This window comes from Bolinopsis microptera, chromosome 7 (genome assembly GCF_026151205.1).
Source record: "Bolinopsis microptera isolate Bmic1 chromosome 7, MBARI_Bmic_1.0, whole genome shotgun sequence".
Classification (NCBI taxonomy): Eukaryota; Metazoa; Ctenophora; class Tentaculata; order Lobata; family Bolinopsidae; genus Bolinopsis; species Bolinopsis microptera.
This window is the reverse complement of record NC_087078.1, coordinates 1,790,627-1,815,173: the sequence shown is the minus strand read 5'-3', so window position 1 is coordinate 1,815,173 and position 24,547 is coordinate 1,790,627. Positions and strand designations below refer to the sequence as shown.

The 24,547-nt window shown below is 36.9% G+C and overlaps 4 protein-coding genes across 6 annotated transcripts in view; 1 reads left to right on the top strand and 3 right to left on the bottom strand.

Annotated features, from left to right (window-relative positions):
- Positions 1–24,547, top strand: part of LOC134818603 (uncharacterized) — an 84,621-nt gene that overhangs the window by 39,137 nt on the left and 20,937 nt on the right. For both annotated transcript variants that reach the window (XM_063828246.1, XM_063828245.1), the window contains exons 4-5: positions 146–232; positions 563–634. In XM_063828246.1, the coding sequence (XP_063684316.1) occupies positions 146–232; positions 563–634 (159 nt within the window). The remainder of the gene's footprint in view (positions 1–145; positions 233–562; positions 635–24,547) is intronic.
- On the bottom strand, positions 1,424–8,852 carry LOC134818597 (SCO-spondin-like). The gene is made up of 18 exons (XM_063828238.1): positions 8,771–8,852; positions 7,765–8,037; positions 7,578–7,621; positions 7,262–7,412; positions 7,021–7,133; positions 6,699–6,824; positions 6,479–6,537; positions 6,248–6,328; positions 5,895–6,027; positions 5,624–5,726; positions 4,389–4,492; positions 3,589–3,682; positions 3,253–3,443; positions 2,910–3,080; positions 2,578–2,717; positions 2,231–2,450; positions 1,957–2,087; positions 1,424–1,724 (listed from the first exon to the last, which is right to left on the bottom strand). Exons 1-18 carry the CDS (start codon positions 8,835–8,837, stop codon positions 1,661–1,663), a joined length of 2,265 nt encoding a protein of 754 aa, XP_063684308.1. The 5' UTR covers positions 8,838–8,852; the 3' UTR covers positions 1,424–1,660.
- LOC134817984 (von Willebrand factor-like) lies at positions 9,870–19,272 on the bottom strand. The gene is made up of 7 exons (XM_063827388.1): positions 19,269–19,272; positions 13,315–13,384; positions 12,309–12,581; positions 11,353–11,396; positions 11,037–11,187; positions 10,796–10,908; positions 9,870–9,884 (listed from the first exon to the last, which is right to left on the bottom strand). The coding sequence occupies exons 2-7, from the start codon at positions 13,379–13,381 to the stop codon at positions 9,870–9,872; spliced, it is 663 nt and encodes a 220-aa protein (XP_063683458.1). The 5' UTR covers positions 13,382–13,384; positions 19,269–19,272.
- LOC134818599 (SCO-spondin-like) lies at positions 16,805–24,170 on the bottom strand. 2 transcript variants are annotated; one of them, XM_063828241.1, is made up of 19 exons: positions 24,086–24,170; positions 23,681–23,953; positions 22,253–22,296; positions 21,501–21,651; positions 21,244–21,356; positions 20,903–21,028; positions 20,678–20,736; positions 20,447–20,527; positions 20,095–20,227; positions 19,809–19,911; positions 19,453–19,556; positions 19,062–19,155; positions 18,733–18,923; positions 18,396–18,566; positions 18,054–18,193; positions 17,705–17,924; positions 17,431–17,561; positions 17,072–17,184; positions 16,805–16,979 (listed from the first exon to the last, which is right to left on the bottom strand). In XM_063828241.1, exons 4-18 carry the CDS (start codon positions 21,565–21,567, stop codon positions 17,121–17,123), a joined length of 1,797 nt encoding a protein of 598 aa, XP_063684311.1. In that variant the 5' UTR covers positions 21,568–21,651; positions 22,253–22,296; positions 23,681–23,953; positions 24,086–24,170; the 3' UTR covers positions 16,805–16,979; positions 17,072–17,120. The 2 variants fall into 2 exon arrangements, with proteins under 2 accessions (XP_063684311.1, XP_063684310.1); XM_063828240.1 differs by having other exon boundaries at positions 16,805–17,184.

The window sequence follows — 24,547 nt, the reverse complement described above, 5'->3', positions numbered from 1 at the left end:
CCGTGTTTAGGACAATTAATTTTCAACGATGTTTGATATGAGTAAATATTTTGATTTGTAAAGTTATTTAAATTTCTGGTTGCTAAAGGTTAAATGGTATCATTCACTCAAACTGATATTACTGCTAATGATGTTCCAATTTCAGAATATTGCCAGTAGATGTTGATTTGAATTACCCCCGCGATGATTCAGAACAAAGCAAATTGGATAAAATAGTCAGAAGTACCGCTACGTAAGTGTTTTTCTTTTCTTCTGCATGAATATGTGATTTTATAATTAACTTATTGTCATTTCCTGTTTGAAATACCATTCGAAAAACCTAGGATCACTGGGGGGGGGGGGGGCAATGACCTAAAATGGCATATATGTCAATTTACTGAAAGGTTTTTTATTTTGTCTACATACATTTATGCCATTTTATGACATTTCGTGCCACTATGAAATTTATGTATATTGTATAATTGTATAAATATGTATATTTTGTTGCGCAATATCGATTATTATATCCTGCATAACATGTGTATAATCTTGTTTATTTCTCCTATTCACCTACCTATTACAGAGCGTTTGTTGATATCAACTCTGACAGAGATGTCAGCATTGGAACTACAAGAGATAAGGAATCTATCTATCAGTAAGCTAATTTTTTATCTTGTTGTTAAACTCTCACTTGATGTTTTATAAAAGTTTACTTTTCTCTTACATTAAGAAGAAACATTCCAACTTTACTGTACACAATTTAGTGTACCCATCATAAAGCAGTCCGTAGAGTCATTTCTTCAATCTCACGTACTCTCTCACCCTATCTCTCTCTCCCCCATAACAGATTTGCGATATATATTGTAATTTGGCAGTAGACCTCAAGATTAGCTATCAAATATTACTGTAAGATATATATATTAGGGGCACTCAGAATTAAAATTGCGGTGTGTTAAGACAGAGCGAGTTGACACTTTCGCACAGTTTTAACTACTAAAATGTAATGTGTGTTTTCGAATATAATAGGCGGGTTTATACTTTTGCATTTCAACTGCGATAGTTAAGTCCCGGCCGAAGGCACGGGTTTCACTAGGGGGGGGGGGGGGGGGAGGGGGGGATCATGAGTATTTTTGAGAATTTTTGAATCTGATAATTTGACCATTCAGGTATATGTCGTGTTTATTCTCAAGGTTGAGGAGAAATGTTGCTCGTTATATTTGGGGTTCACAATCTTTTAAAAACGTGCTATATCTATCTGAGCAATTACAAACTGAACATTTTTTCCCCGAAAGAGTGTAGCGTACCATCTTGTTCAAGGGTTGATGTTTGAACTAAACTTTAATGCATCAATTATGTGTGAAATTGTTGAAATGAAATAAACTATAAAGATGATTGCGTGATGTTTATTTTCATTAAATTAGTAGTACACAAGGAAAACATCTGATTAAATAAAATACGATTATAATTATAAATACAATTGTGACAATAATTCCAAACAAACCCTTGTTATGTTAAACAATAAAAGCTGAATTTTAGAAAAATAGAATTTTCATAAGTTCTTTTTTTGCATTAGCTATTTTTTTTGTATTTTCAATGCATTGTTCTGATCTAGACGTAAACAGATTTCTTCATCTCTGCAAAGTCTGTCAGCTTTTCCAGTTTTCTTGTTTTTACAACCCCACTATTGGACTTTTACTGATGCTGCGTCAGAGACATATTCTTTACCATCAAGTGTAACCACACAACTGAAGTAATAAATATAAAAGATCCACACAATTTTTATTCATCTTGACGTATATAAGGCAAAATGAAATATGAATCTGAAAAGCAAGGGCCTTGATACTTACTATTGAGATGTGTTACTGATAGTCTCGGAGGGTTCGAATTCATGCTTCCGCCAATTCTTTTGTATCTTACATTGGACTTTTCAAAAGTAATAAGACAAAATTTCTTAATTTAAAAGACAAATTAACTTACATGTAACTGCTATCCTCCACATTCTTGCTAAGTTTAAGCTTGAATGAGCCTTTTTTGCCTTTTCCTTTCTTGCACTGGCTTCTGACACCATTCTCTAACTTACATATCTTAACCATCTTTTTGTTAACTTTCTGAAAGATTTAAAATTATATCTACTTTTATTGAACTTGAAATTAGTATTTAGTAGAACCGGGAACCCCGAGTAATTATAACTGGGACCTACTTTAAGATAAATTATTGAAGGGACTTCTTTATAATAGTCAAGATATCTTACCGAGCCATCTGTAGTTTTGACTTTGAACTGAACTTTACATCCTTTTTTGCCTTTCTTGCAATTCAAGATCGACTTAGCAGGACTGACTGTCACCCTGGGAACTACAGGTATCTCAACAGCAACGTTAAAGTCAGCAGTATCTGATTTTCCGTTCTTTACAGCTTGGCAGGAATATGCTGCACTATCTGGAGCATCTGCGTTGCGTACCTTCAGTACCAACCTGAATAGAGTTTGGGCTTACTTCATCTATTTTTAAAAGGAAACGGATATAAGATATATGGAATTACTAATATGAACGTGCTACTCGGCCACAAAGTAATTCAGATAATCGTTATGAATGTACAAACTTGTCTTCTGAAATTCCTGCCGTTATTGGAGCCCCATCTTTTGACCATGTGATGTCTCTTTTCAACACTCCGTTCACATAAATTTGACATGTAAGAGCTATTGTCTGTCCCTTGTTCACTTTCACTTCGGGGTTTATTGCCTGTTGTTTGGAACGATTTAATGAACTGTTGTGTTTGACTTTCATACATATGTTTTCATAAGATTAACAGACCAACACAAGTTAGGTAGCTAACCATGTCAGAGCGGCCCAGCGCGGCTGGCTGTGAATGATGGGAACACTTTATAGAAAGTAAAGTTTTGCAACCTTTTTTCGGTCTGATTCAAAACCTACCTTGACCCAATCAGCTGCACAGTAACCACAGCAAGAATCATCCTTCTGAGCCTGTACCTCGTTAGCAGCACAACTCAGAGCGGGACACGCTAGATCTACACAGTTCATTGCACCTTCACCTGCACACGTGCAAGATTGGCATTCTGCAAGTTTCTCAATGACGTCTCCAACCTTGAAAATTATTCAAATTTAATTGATTAATTGCCGAGATTGTATATCTGTCGCAAATTTTTGAAATGAATCACACGGGAAATTTTATTGAGTAGTCATGTTGATTAAGTTTATGGCAAAAAGAAAATCTAATTTACACGAAACTTAGAAATGGTCTGTGTCCTGTACTAACATTGTAGAATTTTCCCTCATAGATACATTTGCACTGGCTCGCTTCAACACAAATACCATCTTGGAGGAACTTTCCAGAAGGACAGAAACATCCTCGAGCTGTTGACTCCTCTTCAGGGTTTCTGTCCAGACAGGATGGTGATGGAATTGAGGCAGAAGCATGATATGTTAGTCCCTCCGGACATACGTAAGCTGAAAGAAATGATTTATTATATAGATTAACATTTTCGGCATGATAGGTAAATATGTCATGCTTGAGACTTGAGTTTAACTAATTGTTAAAGAGTTGTTTAATCTGGCAGAATCTTTTTTAAACTGTCCATTTTAGCAAACTTACGACAATAATCCACACTTTCTCTCCAGTCAGAGAGATCTACTCCATTTTGGTTGCATTGTACGGCATATATATCAAATTGGGAACACGCACAGGCCTGAAATAATATATAAATTTAGAGTCATTACTTTATAATATAAAATATTAATATCTAATATAAAATATTAATATATGTAGTATTAAAGCACCAAGGTTGTTAAATACGTCAAATTTTCGTGAAAGAATACGACGTATTCGGTTCTAATAAAGAATACGTCGTAATACGCCGTAATACGTTAATTTCTATGGATTGTTAAATACGTCCACGAATACGCCATAATACGCCGTAATACGCTGATTTGTCAAAATTAAACATTACAGCTGCGCGCCACCCTCATCACCGATCATGCATTAAAGGAGTGCAGTTATACATGATAACTTAAATTTGTAATCAAATTTCATGGATAATCCGATAAGCTAACATTTTTTGCGAAATTAATGTTAGCTTATCGAAATTTTCGTAATACGTCAATTTTCGAGGATTAATACGTATTCGTATTCCAATACGTATTCCCTCCTAATACGTATTTAACAACCTTGTAAAGCACTATTAGAGATTTTCATCTAGAAGTAAAACAAATTATTTATTTTATTGAGCTAGGGTGTGGACTAGCTGGTTAAAATGTTTCCATCCCATTACATAATACTCAATAAATGCAATAGATTAGTAGTGTTGTAATAAGTTAAAACTTAAAAATGATACCATGTTTTATGATAACATTTCACTCTATCCAAGTTATCGCGAACTTGGTAATCTGACTGACCTGATCCATGTAACAATTACAGACATCTGTCAAACAGTTCATGTACACACCGCCGTCTAAATCTCCATAGCTAACAGTTGAATGGCAACTGCTGAACGGTGCCCCTAAAAACAACACGTGTGATCAATCAAATTTGAAACTCAAATTCTCATCTAATACTTTACTCGGGATTATTACGACGGGTTTATTAACGACCGGTTAAAATATGGTTCGGGAAAAATATGGCGAAATTGCTCAAAACCCACCACATTTTCCCGGTCGCCATTTTACCGGTGTCCAACCTTTCAATTTTAGATTCAAAAATTTTGTCACAGATGTAAATTTCCTTATTAGAGATAAGCCAGTTTAGAAATTTTCGCATTGCTAAAACTTGTGAAACAAGTCGAATTATCAATAATTGTTGAAAGTAGACAGAAATAATGACTCGCGGTTAATCAAACTAGATGGAAAATAATTTTCTTCGAAAGAATGCATCGTTCACATTGTTTAGAATTATGAATAAATGACTGATGAAACTGATTCATGTTAATGACAGTTTTAATTAATTCAAGTTTTAATTTAACTGTTACTTTTACTTTGAGTCCTATTTCATTATGTAGAGATAGTCAATACCTAAGAAATTAAAAATTGGCCTATTTAAATCAACTTTGACCATAAGGATATATGACAAGAATTGGGCAAAAAGGTGAATTTTTGCAATTTTAGCCAAATGAAGTCGAAAAACCTACAACAAGTGTCCCAATAGTCTTCTTTAGTGAATATACAAATTTTAAACTCGTTCCAGATTTCATCTGGACCGACCTAGGCAGACAGGTAGGCAGTGAATATAAGACAACGATTAAAATATGAGCACCCATACCCCTTGGGAACCCTAAAAGCTGAGACGGCGGGTTTATTAACGACCGGTGAAAATGTGGTTCGGGAAAAATATGGCGAAATTACCCTAAACCCGCCACTTTATCCCGGTCATAATAATCCCGAGTAAGGTATATAAATTTTCAATCTACAACAACTTTGCAATTTATGAATTATTCCTAACACTTAGACATGATAAAATATTAGTAGTAATTGATGTCTCTGGCCTTAGGTCTTTCAATACAATTTCTGATCGTTTCTTATCACTTTATCAGACTGGCCGATGATGGTGTTATAATAAAGTAAAGTTGATGTTTCGTTACGAGTAACTATAATGAGATAATCATGCCCCCAAATCATAAAATGAGAGTGTAAATCACCTTTTAGAGCATCACAGACGAGTGCAGCAGATTCGTGACCTTGAGGAATGTCGTCACATGGGTGGTACGGGGCTGGTGGGGCAGGACAGTTCTCATCGTATTGCTGTGATTAATATTTGAACTGTTATTTGTACTGAAGTTATCCATGTAAGATCGATCCAGTGCTCTATTGATGTTTCCATTTAATTCAGCTTGTTTGCTTTCCAATTTAACAAATGAAACATTTCCAAAGTTACCGTGCCAGATATTATTGATTTAGTTGCCTGCTCACCTGGTGAATAACTCCAAGAGAGTTTGGTGAGCCCCCGGTCAGGTCATCAGCAGCATTTCCGTTCCAGTTTCCACACAATCCCTCAGTTTCGCCAGAGCAAGAACCGTGTAACGAAATCTCTGCGTTGATGTACCTGTATCATTTTATTTTATCTTACTGCTTGATAATGTTTGGAAACTGCCAAAATATTTTGGGATAAACATAGTCCAATTATCAATTGAAGATCGCTCTTATAAAATTATCCTCAAAATCATCTTTTTCTGTGTTTTTGATAAATTCCAGAAAAAGATCCACCATGGTCTCTTTCAATCCAAATATCTGTAAAGAAATATGCAAATTGTAGAATTCCCTACCGCCCAGCATTGTTAGCTCTTATTCTGGTAGCAGGAATCCTTCCCTTGCTGTTTTGGTAAAATACGATCTCTAACTCTCCGCTGAAAAGAAACAAGTTTTAGTTCCAAATGAGTAAATGTAATTAACAGAGGTTTAATTAATATTGTTATGGCACGTCAAGTTGCGATATAATGTGAACTCCCAACTCATACTCCCATCTTGAAATACTATTCACTTTTTAAGCCCCTTACTTGTTTTGAATCTGAACTGAATCTCCCGAAGTGTATTTCTTTACATAGGGCACTTGAACCTGACAGAAGATAGTTTTAAGAATAATGCTTCGGCAGTTGGCACTTTATTAGGCTCAACAAGTCGAATAGCACCGAATTTTTTAAATATTCCGCCGTTTATATTTTTCATCAATCACTATTTGAAATATTGTCAAAATTTGAAGTTCTTGAAGAAACTTACCCTTTCTCCGTCAACAGTTGCTACGTATCCGTTCTCAATAGCGAACACTTTCCCTTTGTATTCCAGTTCCGCTCGTTTGGTGAATCTCGGGGCTCGTCCCAGTAAATCTACATTTTTGAAGTTAACCTGAAATAAAGAGGTTTTAAATTTAAACTATTGTTGTACATTCAATTATACGAGTAGTTGCCTTGGTAGCCTTTAATTTGAATTGTGATGTGGCTAAGAGTTAATAAACCGATAAAAACGATATGGTGTTCTAAATAAATGTGACGTGTTTGAAGAACATATTGTACCAATACTTCCAATAGTGGACTGTGAATACCTGGAAATCATCACAACTGGCTGCCTGGTATGTACATGTTCCATGGAAATCGTAGTACTTGCCATCAAACGAGTGGTAATGAGGATCACCAGAACTAGAACAATGTGCCGCATCTGAAACAACATTGAGACTTCAGAGACTTCAGTTAATTCTACTTTAGTCGTAATCCTTTTGAAGATGTCCGTTCGGATATGAAACATGAAATATACGTTCAAAATGTCTCTGATTCTGAATCCCTTACCTTTGATGCATTTAGCTGTGCAGGTGAGTTGATCAGTCCATTTGCTACTTCCAGCAGGGCAGGACATGGACGCGTCATCACAAAGACACACAAATCCCTCTGAGCCACATACACACTTCTTTCCGGAGTCGTTGATGTACGATTCGTTCGGCTGATCGTGATTATATTTGACAAATTATTTTTGATTAATTACTTTTTACTTTTCAAGACAGTTAAAACAACCTTTCAATAACCCTTAGTTTTGATTTTTCATACTGTACCTAATATAATTCTATCATTATATCTAAATTCAAATGATAATGTTGAAAATACTTGCCCCCAGTGTTTGTCCCGTTTCCTCAGATGTACATTCGAACTCCGCTGTAAAGATAATACATCAGTAATCAGTATATTTAACTGTATATCTAATACCAACTAATTACAAAAGACGAAAGTGTTATGTACTTGAATTTATAAAATAAAATCATTCAAATGGAATGAATTAAAGTTTTAAATAAACTCACGTTCACATGAAACCTGATACACATCCTGTGCCCAGCCACCTCCTCTACCATTTGCACAGTTATTCGCCCCTCCGTATCTGTTGTATGTTTGACCAGCATTGGCTGCGGTGAAACACTCAAAGTTGGCTTGGACTGAAAATATGGTCCAGCCTCTTGCTCCAGCATAGTTTGCGCAGTCAACAATGGGGTTGTTTGACCTAAACCTGATTCCACCTTCTATCGCTCTGTTCCAGGTGTCCTTGAAGCAGCCAATTCTCACCGTGGTGCAATCCCCTGAAATGAGTAGTCGTAGAATCTGCTTTATGTCTCACAAAGCAGTGATCATGATGGTAATATAAAATGTTCCGCTTGTTGTATACTGTACAGTCATTTGTAGGCATGTCTTATTTGTCTAGTATTTTAGCGTAGTATTTTAGGGCATATATTAGACATTAGTGTACGACATTTAGTACAGCAGGGTAGTGCAGAGAGTTCAGTTTAACACCTCTGTTTTGGTTACAAGGAGGATAGTTTAGGAATTGTTTAGAGCAGAGAGTTCATTTTAAAACCTCTGTTTTGGGGAGCAGAGAGTTCATTTTAAAACCTCTGTTTTGGGGAGCAGAGAGTTCATCTTAAAACCTCTGTTTTGGGGAGCAGAGAGTTAATTTTAACATCTCTGTTTTGATTATCAGAGGGTTCATTTTAACACCTCTGTTTTGGTTACAAAGTTACAAGGAGGATAGTTTGGGAATTGTTTAGAGATTGCTAGAGAATAGAGAATGCTAGAGTGGGAGATTGTTTATACTATTTAGGGATACTTAAGAGTGGGCTTTTTGGATGGCAGGTTACCCTTTTTGGTTTAAGTACAGCAGGAGAACTAGGAAATCTGAATTTATTGGAGATTATATTGAGGAACATTGAGACATTGTTATTGCAATTCTTAATCACGTATACAAATTAAAGTACTTTCACTTATCACCTTCCTGAACCAAATTGTAAGGAAAATACTGTTTTATCACGCTCTTACCTGGACCACCGAACACAGTTGTTATTAAGAGCAGTGCTATCAGCAATATTACTCTAATCATTGCCATTCTGTAGGGTCATGTGTCTTTATACAAGTTAATATTCCTAGATATTAAAGATGGCGTAATTTTAATTAACTGACTTAGATTACTCTCCGGAAAAATAGTTGATAGTGCTAATAGTAAAAATAAAATCTATTGTTGTATAACAAGAATGTCGGCCCAAATTCTTTAAATCTGATTCTTACATTGGTCAATTTAACCCTTGACATAGACCTGATATATGTCGACTGGAAACTACAGGATGTAACAATCTCATATTTGACAGTTCTACCACCCTATTTTCAAGACCCCCCACGAATTAATGTGAGTTGTGACGTGACATTCCATTGGATCAATCCTGAGACTGATCGCAATTGAAAGGTTGTGACTGATGGAAAAATAACATCGGCGTATATAATATAATTGCTAGGCCCTGATCATTAGAAACACCCCTAAAAGTTTGTTTTTTGACAAAAAATTAAAACCCACCGTAATTTCATTTCTGTTTTAGCTACGCATTTGATTTTTGGTATGCGTATAGAAAATCAATACGGCTTTAAAATGAACAAAACCTTAATAGTTACTCAAGTTAGCCTTATTTTACCCTCCATCAAAAGACATAATTATAAAGGGTACGTGGCAAGGACAAAAAAGAAATCGCGGCACGTGCGGAATCGTGATTTTTGACGGTTGCCTCGACAAATTGCGATTTTTTGACGTTTGCCGCGACAAATCGCGATTTTCTTAGATGCTCGCGACAAATCACGATTATTTCAGTTCTCCGCGACAAATTGCGCATTTTCCTTTAGATCTGAGGACCAAATTTGCGCATTCTCCTTTAAATCTTCAGGCCAAATATCACGTTCTTTATAAGTATATGGAACCAATCACATTGAAAAACGTTGACAACATTTCGACTTACAAAACTTCGGTCCGAGTAATTCTCGATACGTACCTATGATGACAGAGTCCAAAATCATATATCGAGAGGTAGGTACTACTAATAGGTACGGACTAAGGACTTCAGTAAAGTAAACCGAAAAAAATATGTTAGACTCATCAGGGTAGCATAAACTGTGGAAAACAATTGGTTTCCAGGGATCCACTTTCACAAGCATTTCTTAACCAACTCGTCTGCTGACGTAACATTGTTAGCAAAAAACGTCCCTAAAACTTGACACTAGACATAAACTTGACCACTAGACATAAACTTGACCACTAGTCGACAGTAGACACCCCAATCAATGTATAAAAAACTGCAAACATTCACATGACGACGACGTACCCCACTTATTAAGGAATTGTGCGAGAAGATGAACAAGGTAAAGATGGGGAAATAAAATATTTAATGTGTTAGGCATAAATAAGGTTAGTTTATAGGAGGTTATTTATTGAGTGACATTGAATCATGATATTGTTAAAACTATCTATACTAATAATCCCAGAATGTCTGTGTGGTCTCGGCCGAAGGCACGGGTTATACTAGTCAATATATATTATAACTTTATAACAAACGTTAGCGAACTCAGTACGGACAACATCTCATGAGGTCGAGGGTAAAGGCAATATTTCTACGAACATACTCAGGAGTATCTGCTTTATATACTCAGACGATGAGCCCTCGGTCCCCAAAAAGGATAATCTATAGTAGTGGAACATCGAGTTCCGTGCGGGCGAGCTGGGAGGAACTTTCGAAATCTTCTGGAAGGGCTGATTTAAAAGCAAGCACTGCTCAGTATTTATAGCTAATCTAACTTTTTGACGTTCACCGGAAATAAAGGAGGTTTTAAATTTAAACTATTGTTGTACATTCAATTTGAAGGAACAATAATATGAATATATGTAGTTGCCTTGATGGCCTTTAATTTGAATTTTGATGTGGCTAAGAGTTAATAAACCGATAAAAACGATATGGTGTTCTAAATAAATGGGACGTGTTTGAACAACATATTGTACCAACACTTCCAATAGTATACTGTAATTACCTGGAAATCATCACAACTGGCTGCCTGGTATGTACATGTTCCATGGAAATCGTAGTACTTTCCGTCAAACGAGTGGTAATGAGGATCACCAGAACTAGAACAATGTGCCGCATCTGAAACAACATTGAGACTTCAGAGACTTCAGTTCATTCTACTTTAGTCGTAATCCTTTTGAAGATGTCCGTTCGGATATGAAACATGAAATATACGTTCAAAATGTCTCTGATTCTGAATCCCTTACCTTTGATGCATTTAGCTGTACAGGTGAGTTGATCAGTCCATTTGCTACTTCCAGCAGGGCAGGACATGGACGCGTCATCACAAAGACACACAAATCCCTCTGAGCCACATACACACTTCTTTCCGGAGTCGTTGATGTACGATTCGTTCGGCTGATCGTGATTATATTTGACAAATTATTTTTGATTAATTAATTTTTACTTTTCAAGACAGTTAAAATAACCTTTTAATAACCCTTAGTTTTTATTTTTCATACTGTACCTAATATAATTCTATCATTATATCTAAATTCAAATGATAATGTTGAAAATACTTGCCCCCAGTGTTTGTCCCGTTTCCTCAGATGTACATTCGAACTCCGCTGTAAAGATAATACATCAGTAATCAGTATATTTAACTGTATATACAGGGTGGGCCAAAAGTCAGTACCCATACGTTGGCCTTTATAGCTCAGTCACTGAGTGCCCAATTTGAATACTTCTTTCTGGTATGGCTTAGTACCACCACTGGTTCGAGGAATTTGTCAACTTGAAAAATATTCACGTTCATTTTTTTCAAATGGAGGTTCATTTTCACATTTATTTGATAGTTTGGATAGTCGGATCAAGCTAAATGTTATTGAATTGTGTTTGGCCATTCGAATTACGTTTGTCCTGAAAGAATTAGAACTGTAGCTTCTCAGATGACCGAGATATGAAGCATAACGAGTTTATTCATTACGTGTGATCAGGTGATTGGTTTACCTAATCACGTGATAAGGTGCCCCCGTTAACTACCCCGTTAAACATAATGGGAATCGTGAAGGCTGCCCAATTAAGGTGTCGTGTCACAATGTCACATAATCACCCAGTCAATATTGTTAACGAGATACAGAAAATGATTGATAACTTCGTCATTTCTAATCCGATTTGCCTCATGTTTTCAGATCATATGCAACATTTGATAATCTACCGTCTCTGAAAAAATTAGGCGTTCAGCATGTTCAGAGAAAAAAATATAGGTGTTTTAATATTGAATGGGCGTGGTCTAAAATATTCGAATTTTCAAATTTTGACGACGGAATCCTCGAACCAGTAAGTACAGTATGCCATCTGCAAAGCAACAGCTCTCAAATATAAAACACGGCGGAGCTATTAAGGCCAACGTATGGGTACTGACTTTTGGCCCACCCTGTATAATACCAACTAATTACATAAGACGAAAGTGTTATGTACTTGAATTTATAAAATAAAATTATCCAAATGGAATGAATTAAAGTTTTAAATAAACTCACGTTCACATGAAACCTCGTACACATCCTGTGCATAGCCGCCTCCTCTACCATTTACACAGTTATTCGCCCCTCCGTATCTGTTGTATGTTTGACCAGCATTGGCTGCGGTGAAACACTCAGAGTTGGCTTGGACTGAAAATATGGTCCAGCCTCTTGCGCCAGCATAGTTTGCGCAGTCAACAATGGGGTTGTTTGAATTAAACCTGATTCCACCTTCTATCGCTCTGTTCCAATTGTCCTTGAAGCAGCCAATTCTCACCGTGGTGCAATCCCCTGAAATGAGTAGTCGTAGAATCTGCTTTATGTCTCATAAAGCAGTGATCATGATGGTAATATAAAATGTTCCGCTTGTTGTATACTGTACAGTCATTTGTAGGCATGTCTTATTTGTCTAGTATTTTAGCGTAGTATTTTAGGGCATATATTAGACATTAGTGTACGACATTTAGTACAGCAGGGTAGTGCAGAGAGTTCAGTTTAACACCTCTGTTTTGGTGACAAGGAGGATAGTTTAGGAATTGTTTAGAGCAGAGAGTTCATTTTAAAACCTCTGTTTTGGGGAGCAGAGAGTTCATTTTAAAACCTCTGTTTTGGGGAGCAGAGAGTTCATTTTAAAACCTCTGTTTTGGGGAGCAGAGAGTTAACTTTAACATCTCTGTTTTGATTATCAGAGGGTTCATTTTAACACCTCTGTTTTGGTTACAAAGTTACAAGGAGGATAGTTTGGGAATTGTTTAGAGATTGCTAGAGAATAGAGAATGCTAGAGTGGGAGATTGTTTATACTATTTAGGGATACTTAAGAGTGGGCTTGTTGGATGGCAGGTTACCCTTTTTGGTTTAAGTACAGCAGGAGAACTAGGAAATCTGAATTTATTGGAGATTGTATTGAGGAACATTGAGACATTGTTATTGCAATTCTTAATCACGTATACAAATTAAAGTACTTTCACTTATCACCTTTCTGAACCAAATTGTAAGGAAAATACTGTTTTATCACGCTCTTACCTGGACCACCGAACACAGTTGTTATTGAGAGCAGTGCTATCAGCAATATTACTCTAATCATTGCCATTCTGTAGGGTCATGTGTCTTTATACAAGTTAATATTCCTAGATATTAAAGATGGCGTTGTAATTTTAATTAACTGACTTAGATTACTCTCCGGAAAAATAGTTGATAGTGCTAATAGTAAAAATGAAATCTATTGTTGTATAACAAGAATGTCGGCCCAAATTCTTTAAATCTGATTCTTACATTGGTCAATTTAACCCTTGACATAGACCTGATCTGTCGACTGGAAACTACAGGATGAAACAATCTCATATTTGACAGTTCTACCACCCTATTTTCAAGACCCCCCACGAATTAATGTGAGTTGTGACGTGACATTCCATTGGATCAATCCTGAGACTGATCGCAATTAAAGGTTGTGACTGATGGAAAAATAACATCGGCGTATATAATATAATTGCTAGGCCCTGATCATTAGAAACACCCCTAAAAGTTTGTTTTTTGACAAAAAATTAAAACCCACCGTAATTTCATTTCTGTTTTAGCTACGCATTTGATTTTTGGTATGCGTATAGAAAATCGATACGGCTTTAAAATGAACAAAACCTTAATAGTTAGCTTTATTTTGCCCTTCATCAAAAGACATAATTATAAAGGGTACGTGGCAAGGACAAAAAGAAATCGCGGCACGTGCGGAATCGTGATTTTTGACGGTTGCCTCGACAAATTGCGATTTTTTGACGTTTGTGGCGACAAATCGCGATTTCCTTAGATGCTCGCGACAAATAACGAATATTACAGTTCTCCGCGACAAATTGCGCATTTTCCTTTAGATCTGAGGACCAAATTTGCGCATTCTCTTTTAAGGGGGGGGGGGGGGGGGGGGGGGTTCACCCTGATTTTTTTGTGAAACTTGTTTTCGAGATAGCAGTTGACCAACAAACTAGGACCGGTGACAGAACTTTTGAGGGGGTCCCGGACCCCAACCGCCAAAAGGTGCCCGCGGGGCAGCCACGCCCAAATTTGGTCCAAATTAGGCCCAATTTAGCCAAATACCCTGAACATTCCCAAAACCCAGATTTTAGGTGCTCTACTTGTAGCTAGTCCCCTGAACTCGTATATGAATTTTCATCAAGATTTATGAGCCAAAAACCATATGCCCATATTTGGGCATACACACCAAATTTGATCGATTTTGGTCCATAAATTGGTCAAAAATCAATATTTTTAAATGAAACCAACTTTATATGAAAGGTAAGCCTATATTACACATTCTCTATGAATATCAGCTCAATATCTACATAACTGTGGATTCTGTGTTCAAATAATCGCAAAAAATGAACAAAATTGCCCATATCTCAGTTCGCGATATTTGCAAAACTGACTTCGCTCAAAACAATAGAACTCTATAGGGTTTCAATATTTTTACATGAAATTTTCAGAATCAACGTAGAATCGCATTTCGACCTTAAGTTCTGGGACAGAATTTTAAGTTAGGCCTTTAAAAAAAAAGGCCTAACTTAAAAGTTTTTGGCTCATAACTCAGCCATTTTTTGTCCAATTTTGATGAAAATTCATATACGAGTTCAGGGGACCACTAACTACAAGTAGAGTACCTAAAATCTGGGTTTTGGGAATGTTCAGGGTATTTGGCTAGATTGGGCCTAATTTGGACCAAATATGGGCGTGGCTGCCCCGCAGGGCACCTTTTGGCGGTTGGGGTCCGGGACCCCCTCAAAAGGTCGGTCACCGGTCTTAGTTTGTTGGTCAACTGCTATCTCGAAAACAAGTTTCACAAAAAAATCAGGGTGAACCCCCCCCCCCCCCCCCCCCCCCCCCCCCCTTAAATCGTCAGGCCAAATATCACGTTCTTTATAAGTATATGGAACCAATCACATTGAAAAACGTTGACAACATTTCGACTTACAAAACTTCGGTCCGAGTAATTCTCGATACGTACCTATGATGACAGAGTCCAAAATCATATATCGAGAGGTAGGTACTACTAATAGGTACGGACTAAGGACTTCAGTAAAGTAAACCGAAAAAAATATGTTAGACTCATCAGGGTAGCATAAACTGTGGAAAACAATTGGTTTACAGGGATCCACTTTCACAAGCATTTCTTAACCAACTCGTCTGCTGACGTAACATTGTTAGCAAAAAACGTCCCTAAAACTTGACACTAGACATAAAGGTAACCACTAGACATAAACTTGACCACTAGTCGACAGTAACACCCCAATCAATGTATGGAAAACTGGCATAAATAGGCATAAATAAGGTTAGTTTATAGGAGTTGTTAAGTGACATTGAATCATGATATTGTTAAAACTATCTATACTAATAATCCCAGAATGTCTGTGTGGTCTCGGCCGAAGGCACGGGTTATACTAGTCAACATATATCATAACTTTATAACAAACGTTAGTGAACTCAGTACGGACAACAGCTCATGAGGCCGGGCCGAGGGTAAAGGAAATATTTCTACGAACATACTCAGGAGTGTCTGCTTTATACTCGGTCCTCGGACGATGAGCCATCGGTCCCCACAAAAGATAATCTTTAGTAGTGAAACATCGAGTTCCGTTCTGGCGACCTGGGAGGAACTTTCGAAATCGTCTGGAAGGGCTGATCTAAATGCAAGCACTGCTCAGTATTTATAGCTAATCTAACTAGACTAACGATCCGCGATTTTCGAAATTTTCGCCGCAATTTCGCTTAGTTTGGCATGTCGCGGTGCAGCGATTTTTGGCGTATATAATCGCGACTTTCTTTTTGTCCTTTTAAGATAGGCATATGATATTTCACATGTCTATAATTCGACTAATTGAGTTTTTATTAATACAATTTTTGAAGCATTTACTCGATACGAGGGAAAATTTAGGCTTACGAGTCATTTTACATTTTGTTTTCTAATGACAGCTTCCAAGCATGAAATAAAAGTTTAAACGTGTTTAATCGATTCATCAGATCGATTTCTTTCAGAATCTGAAGAGAAGAGGAAACTTTTTTCGCTAAGGGGTTGTTCACATATTGCGTAATTATTTTTAGCATTTAACCTCTGTAATCAGTTTTACACCTAGATATTGAATCCAAATTACACTAGCGTGATCATTCGGAACCCCCCCCCCCCCCCCCTCAGCTGATTACGTAATATGTGAACGACCCCTAATTGAGGGAACAACCCCTAAATGAGGCTAACAAGTCATTTCTAATTTTTGAATTATATTTGAATAACGATCCTTATTAAAGTATCCTCTGGCATAAAATACACGAGATGGATGCTTTAGGTCGAAAGCCGGCCCAGCTGACCCCTTTTTTCCTTTTAATGGAGGGCAAAGTGAGGCAAACAAGTAACATATCATTTCTAATTTTAATGCATCGATTATGTGTGAAATTATTGAAATGAAATAAACTATAAAGATTATTGCTTGATGTTTTTTTCTTCATTAAATTAGTAGTAAACAAGGAAGACATCTGATTAGATAAAATATAATTATAATTATAAATATAATTGTGACAATAATTCCAAACGAACCCTTATGTTAAACAATAAAGCTAAATTTTAGAAAAATAGAATTTTCATAAGTTATTTTTTGCATAAATACGATAAATAGGTAGCTAATTTTTTTGTATTTTTAATGCATTGTTCTGATCTAAACGTAAACAGATTTCTTTATCTCTGCAAAGGCTGTCAGGTTTTTCAGTTTTCTTTTTAAAGTTTTTGTATGGTATTAGTTAGTCGCACTATTACCATCACCGTCCAAGACGTCTTCTTTTTATCTACCACAACCCCACTATTGGACTTTTACTGATGCTGCGTCAGAGACATATTCTTTACCATCAAGTGTAACCACACAACTGAAGTAACACACTTTAAATATAAATATAAAAGATCCACATAATTTTTAATCATCTTGACGTATATAAGTCAAAATGAAATATGAATATGAAAAGCAAGGGCCTTGGTATTTACTAATGAGGTGTGTTACTGATTGTCTCGGAGGGTTCGAATTCATGTTTCCGCCATTTTTTATTCGTATCTTACATTGGACTTTTCAAAAGTAATAAGACAAATTTCTTAATTTAAAGGACAAATTAACTTACATGTAACTGCTATCCTCCACATTCTTGCTGAGTTTAAGCTTGAATGAGCCTTTTTTGCCTTTTCCTTTCTTGCACTGGCTTCGGACACCATTCTCTAACTTACATATCTGAACCATCTTTTTGGTAACTTCCTGAAAGATTTAAAATTATATCTACTTTTAATGAACATGAAATTAGTATTTTGTAGAACCGGGAACCCCGAGTAATAACAACTGGGACCTACTTGAAGATAAATTATTAAAGGGACTTCTTTATAATAGTCAAGAGATCTTACCGAGCCATCTGTAGTTTTGACTTTGAACTGAACTTTACACCCTCTTTTGCCTTTCTTGCAATTCAAGATCGACTTAGCAGGACTGACTGTCACCCTGGGAACTACAGGTATCTCAACAGCAACGTTAAAGTCGGCAGTATCTGATTTTCCGTTCTTCACAGCTTGGCAGGAATATGCTCCACTATCTGGAGCATCTGCGTTGCGTACCTTCAGTACCAACCTGAATAGATTTTGGGCTTAATTCATCTATTTTAAAAAGGGAACAAATATTAAAGATATATGGAATTAATAATATGAACGTACTACTTGGCCACGAAGTAATTCAGATAATCGTTATGAATGTACAAACTTGTCTTCTGAAATTCCTGCCGTTATTGGAGACCCATCTTTTGACCATGTGATGTCTCTTTTCAACACTCCGTTCACATCAATTTCACATGTAAGAGCTATTGTCTGTCCTTTGTTCACTTTCACATCCGGGTTTATTGCCTGTTGTTTGGGGCGATTTAATGAACAATTTCATGAAATGTCATCAAAATTATTTTGATTTTCATACATATGTTTTCATAAGATTAACACACCAACACAAGAAGTGTAGCTAACCTTGTCAGAACGGCTGGCTGTGAATGATGGGAACACTTTATAGAAAGTAAAGTTTTGCACCCTTTTTTCGGCCTGATTTAAAACTAACCTTGACCCAATCAGCTGCACAGTAACCACAGCAAGAATCATCCTTCTGAGCCTGTACCTCGTTAGCAGCACAACTCAGAGCGGGACACGCTAGATCTACACAGTTCATTGCACCTTCACCTGCACACGTGCAAGATTGGCATTCTGCAGGTTCCTCAACGACGTCTCCAACCTTGATAATTATTCAAATTTTATGGCCGAGATTGTATATCTGTCGCAAATTTTTGAAATGAATCACACCGGAAATTTCATTGAGTCGTCACATGTTGATTAAGTTTATGGCAAAAAGAAAATCTAATTTACACGACACTTAGTAATACTCTGTATCCTGTACTAACATTGTAGAATTTTCCCTCATAGATACATTTGCACTGGCTCGCTTCAACACAAACACCATCTTGGAGGAACTGTCCAGAAGGACAGAAACATCCTCGAGCTGTTGACTCCTCTTCAGGGTTTCTGTCCAGACAGGATGGTGATGGAATTGAGGCAGAAGCATGATATGTTAGTCCCTCCGGACATACGTAAGCTGAAAGAAATGATCCATTATATAGAATAACATTTTCGGCATGATAGGTAAATATGTCATGCTTGAGTTTGTTTATTTGTTAAAACATTGTTTTATCCGGCAGAATCTTTTTTAAACTGTCAATTTTAGTAAACTTACGACAATAATCCACACTTTCTCTCCAGTTAGAGAGATCTACTCCATTTTGGTTGCATTGTACGGCATATATATCAAATTGGGAACACGCACAGGTCTGAAAATATATACATTTAGATTCATTACTTGCTAATATAAAATATTAATATCTAATATAAAATATTGATATAGTATTAAGGCACTATTAGAGATTTTCATCTGGAAGTAAAACAAATTATTTATTTTATGGAGCTTGGGTGTATACTAGCTGTTTAAAACGTTTCCATCCCATTACATAATACTCAATAAATGCAATAGATTAGTAGTGTTGTACTAATAAGTTAAAAATAATACCATGCTTCATAATAACATTTCACTCTATCCAAGTCATCGCGAAATTGGCGATCTGACTGACCTGATCCATGTAACAATTACAGACATCTGTCAAACAGTTCCTGTACACACCACCGTCTAAATCTCCATAGCTAACAGTTGAATGGCAACTGCTGAACGGTGCCCCTAAAAACAGCACGTGTGATCAATTTGAAACTCAAATCCTCATCTAAAATATTAATTTTTAATCTACAACAACTTTGCAAGTTTATAAATTATTCCTAACACCTAGACATAATAAAATAGTAGTAGTAATTGATGATTATTGATGTCCTTGGCCTTAGTTTTTCAAGGTAAACTTTCAATACAATTTCTGATCGTTTCTTATTAGACTGAGATAATCATGCCCCCAAATCATAAAATGAGAGTGTAAATCACCTTTCAGAGCATCACAGACGAGTGCAGCAGATTCGTGACCTTGAGGAATGTCGTCACATGGGTGGTACGGGGCTGGTGGGGCAGGACAGTTCTCATCGTATTGCTGTGATTAATATTTGAACTTTTATTTGTACTGAAGTTATCCATGTAAGATCGATCCAGTGCTCTATCAGTGCATTATATATTGATGTCTCCATTTATTTCAGCTTGTTTGCTTTCCAATTTAACGAATAAAACATTTCCAAAGTTACCGTGCCAAATATTAGTGATTTAGTTGCCTGCTCACCTGGTGAATAACTCCAAGAGAGTTTGGTGAGCCCCCGGTCAGGTCATCAGCAGCATTTCCGTTCCAGTTTCCACACAATCCCTCAGTTTCGCCAGAGCAAGAACCGTGTAACGAAATCTCTGCGTTGATGTACCTGTATCATTTTCCTTTACCTTACTGCTTGATATTGTTTGGAAGCTGCCAACATATTTTGGGATAAACATAGTCCCATTTTCAATTGAAGATCACTCTTATAAAATTATCCTCAAAATCATCCTATCTGTGTTTTTGATAAATTCCAGAAAAAGACCCACCATGGTCTCTTTCAATCCAAATATCTGTAAAGAAATATGCAAATTGTAGAATTCCTTACCGCCCAGCATTGTTAGCTCTTATTCTGGTAGCAGGAATCCTTCCCTTGCTGTTTTGGTAAAATACAATCTCCAACTCTCCGCTGAAAAGAAACAAGTTTTAGTTCCAAATGAGTAAATGTAATTAACAGAGGTTTAATTAATATTGTTATGGCACGTCAAGATGTGATATAATGTGAACTCCCAACTCATACTCCCATCTTGAAATACTATTCACTTTTTAAGCCCCTTACTTGTTTTGAATCTGAACTGAATCTCCCGAAGTGTATTTCTTTACATAGGGCACTTGCACCTGACAGAAAAGAGTTTTAAGAATAATGCCTCGGCAGTTGGCACTTTATTAGGCTCAACAGGTCGAATAGCACAGATAAGAATTTGTTAAATATTTCGCCGTTTATATTTTTCATTAACCACTATTTGAAATATTCCCTTAATTTGAAGTTCTCGAAGAAACTTACCCTTTCTCCGTCAACAGTTGCTACGTATCCGTTCTCAATAGCGAACACTTTCCCTTTGTATTCCAGTTCCGCTCGTTTGGTGAATCTCGGGGCACGTCCATATAAATCTACATTTTTGAAGTTAACCTGAAATAAAGAAGATTTTAAATTTAAACTATTGCTGTACATTCAATTTGAAGGAACAATAAAATGAATATATGTAGTTGCCTTGATAGCCTTTAATTTGAATTTGATGTGGCTAAGAGTTAATAAATCGATAAAAACGATATGGTGTTCTAAATAAATGTGACGTGTTTGAACAACATACTGTACCAACACTTCCAATAGTAGACTGTAAATACCTGGAAATCATCACAACTGGCTGCCTGGTATGTACATGTTCCATGGAAATCGTAGTACTTGCCATCAAACGAGTGGTAATGAGGATCACCAGAACTAGAACAATGTGCCGCATCTGAAACAACATTGTTCCGAGACTTCAGTTAATTCTACTTAAGTCTTAATCCTATTAAAGGTGTCCGTTCAGATATCAAATTTATTTGAATTAATCAGTTTTAAAACATGAAATATACGTTAAAAATGTCTCTGAATCCCTTACCTTTGATGCATTTAGCTGTGCAGGTGAGTTGATCAGTCCATTTGCTACTTCCAGCAGGGCAGGACATGGACGCGTCATCACAAAGACACACAAATCCCTCTGAGCCACATACACACCTCTTTCCGTAGTCGTTGATGTACGATTCGTTCGGCTGATTGTGATTATATTTGACAAATTATTCTTGATTAATTACTTTTAACTTTTCAAGACAGTTAAAATAACCCTTTAATCCTGGAAAAAGAGCTGCTCACATTGGGACTCGCGCTAAGTTTCTCGATGTAATCCGACTTATATGACCCTAAATAACATAATTGACTCGGGTACACTTTTACACCAGTGGGGCATTTCTCGGAATCACGCCCTTTTTGACCGCACTCATATCGCGACTCTCACTATAAATTATCTCGGCTTCTGATTGAGATACAGACCTCAGCGTTTAACCCAAATGTGCCTAAGATGCGTGTTTATCTTAGTGCTATGAAGATACTTAAGGCCTAAGAGAATTAAATTTGAGAAATCGCTAAAAATCCGATCTTACTATACTAGCAGTCTTGCTAGTAACAATTATCGCACTTATTTCAAGATATCTCAGCTTCTGATTGCAGCTAAGCGCTCATCTTGGGCATTAAAATGGTCAGAATCATCACATTGAGTGGGGTAGAGCATGGTTTTAAAGTCTTGATACTTCAGGTTGTTGAGTTATTAGGTCAGATCCCATTTTAAAATCAAACGATAATGTTGAAAATACTTACCCCCAGTGTTTGTCCCGTTTCCTCAGATGTACATTCAAACTCAGCTGTAAAGATAATACATCAATATATTTAACTGAATAATGAGTGCTCAACCTTTAATACCAACTAATTGCAAAAGACAAAAGTGTTATAATGTACTTGAATTTATAAAATAAAATCATTCCAATATCACAAGATGGGCATAGATATGTCTCGAGCATCAAGATACAATCAAACGCCAGACAATACTTGACCGGGACTTGACCTTCTTGTCAAAGCTGGATGCACAGACGACGACCTCAGGCTAGTAAGACTCCTCTTAGCCAACACCATGCTCAAGGTCAGAGTGGAAGGAGAACTATCTGCTGTATTCGAGAGTCTTCTTGGGTCCATTTCAAGGTGACAGTCTCTCCGGCAAGCTCTTATTGAACTTCGCCATTGACTAGCAGAGTCTCCCCCACACATACCCAATCCCCCTATCTTCAAAGAAGGTATGCCACTGGAGTCAGCGTATTCAGACGATTGTAACTTCATGAACGTGGAAAAAGAATCCTTAGAAGCTATAATGCTACCAATAGCTAAGGAAGTCTTCAAGGAGTTTAACCTGTTCATTAACACAGAGAAAACAGAATTTACCCATGTTTTCCTCCCTCCTGTTGGGGAAACAATCCCTGGCCGTGATGATACCATGTTACGTGGAAATGAGGATTGTCGGAAGAGTAAGATTCTTGGGTCATTGTTGTTTAGTGAAAGTGATATAGCTGCTCGATGCATTGCTGGGAACAATGCCTTCTATAAGTTCACCAAGATCTGGTCTCAGCAGAATATCTCCGTTACCAGAAAGATAGCAGTATACGAAGCCCAAATTTTATCAATCATCATGTATAATTGCAGTAAGTGGTGTCCTACTGCAAAGTCACTAGAAAAACTAGACATTTGCCATAAAAAACACCTTAGAACATTACTGAACATTTATTGGCCTCATGGAACAATATCCAATGCAAACTTATACCTAAGATGTAACTCAGTAAAGCTATCAGATCGTGTCCTTAAAGCAAGGTGGAAGCTCCTAGGACCTAGGTCATATCTTGCGTAGTGCTGATGACTCCCCCGCAGCATTAGCGTTAAAGTATGCTGTCACAACAAACTGTAAAGGGCGCGTCGGTGCGCATCGTAAGAATTTGTTCAAGATTATTGTGAATGATTTGACCCGTAGAGGTTTAAAACTTAACTCTTTGAATGATCTTAATAAGCTTAAGATATTAGCCGATGATAGAGTTGCTTGGAGAAACAAAATTTTACTCTAGCTTTCTTGATCTGTACTGATCACCATTTTAGAATGACTTGATTTCTTTTAGGGGTTTTGAATATTTTAATGTCAACCGACATAAACATAAACAGTTTCTTAATAATTCAAATGGAATGAATTAAAGTTTTAAATAAACTCACGTTCACATGAAACCTCGTATACATCCTGTGCATAGCCGCCTCCTCTACCATTTACACAGTTATTCGCCCCTCCGTATCTGTTGTATGTTTGACCAGCATTTTCTGCGGTGAAACACTCAATGTTGTATTGGACTGCAAATATGGTCCAGCCTCTGGCTCCAGCATAGTTTGCGCAGTCAACAATGGGGTTGTTTGAACGTAACCTGATTCCACCGGCTATCGCTCTGTCCGCAGCGTCCCTGAAGCAGCCAATTCTCCTCGAGGTGCAATCCCCTGAAATGAGTGGTCGATAGAACTCATAATTTGAAGAGAAAACTGTGATTGACTAATGGAAACTACATGTCTCATAAAGCAGTAGTAATAAGCAGTGATCATCGTGGTAAATATAAAATGTTCCGCTCTTACCTGGACCACCGAGCACGTTGTTACTGAGAGCAGTGCTATCAGCAATATTACTCTAATCATTGCCATTCTGTAGGGTCATGTGTCTTTATACAAGTTAATATTCCTTTTTAAAAGAGGGGTTTTGAAATTTTTAATTAAAACTGCCCTTGTTTACTCTTGGGAAAAAAAAGTTGAAATGTGAAATGTAAAAAAAACTGGTCAACAAGGAATGGGGGCCCCCAAAATTCTTTAACCCGGGATTTTTAGGGTTGGTAAATTTTAAACCCCCTTGCATAGCCCTGATTTTTTCGACTGGAAACAAGGTTTTAAACAATTTCTTTATTTGCCCCGTTCTACCCCCTTTTTTTTAAGACCCCCCCCAAATTTAAATGTTATTTGTGAAGTGTTTTTCCCATTGGATCAACCCGGAGACTGTTTGAAAATCGAGCGGTCGAGGGCCCAAACCTTCCCGGTTATGTAACT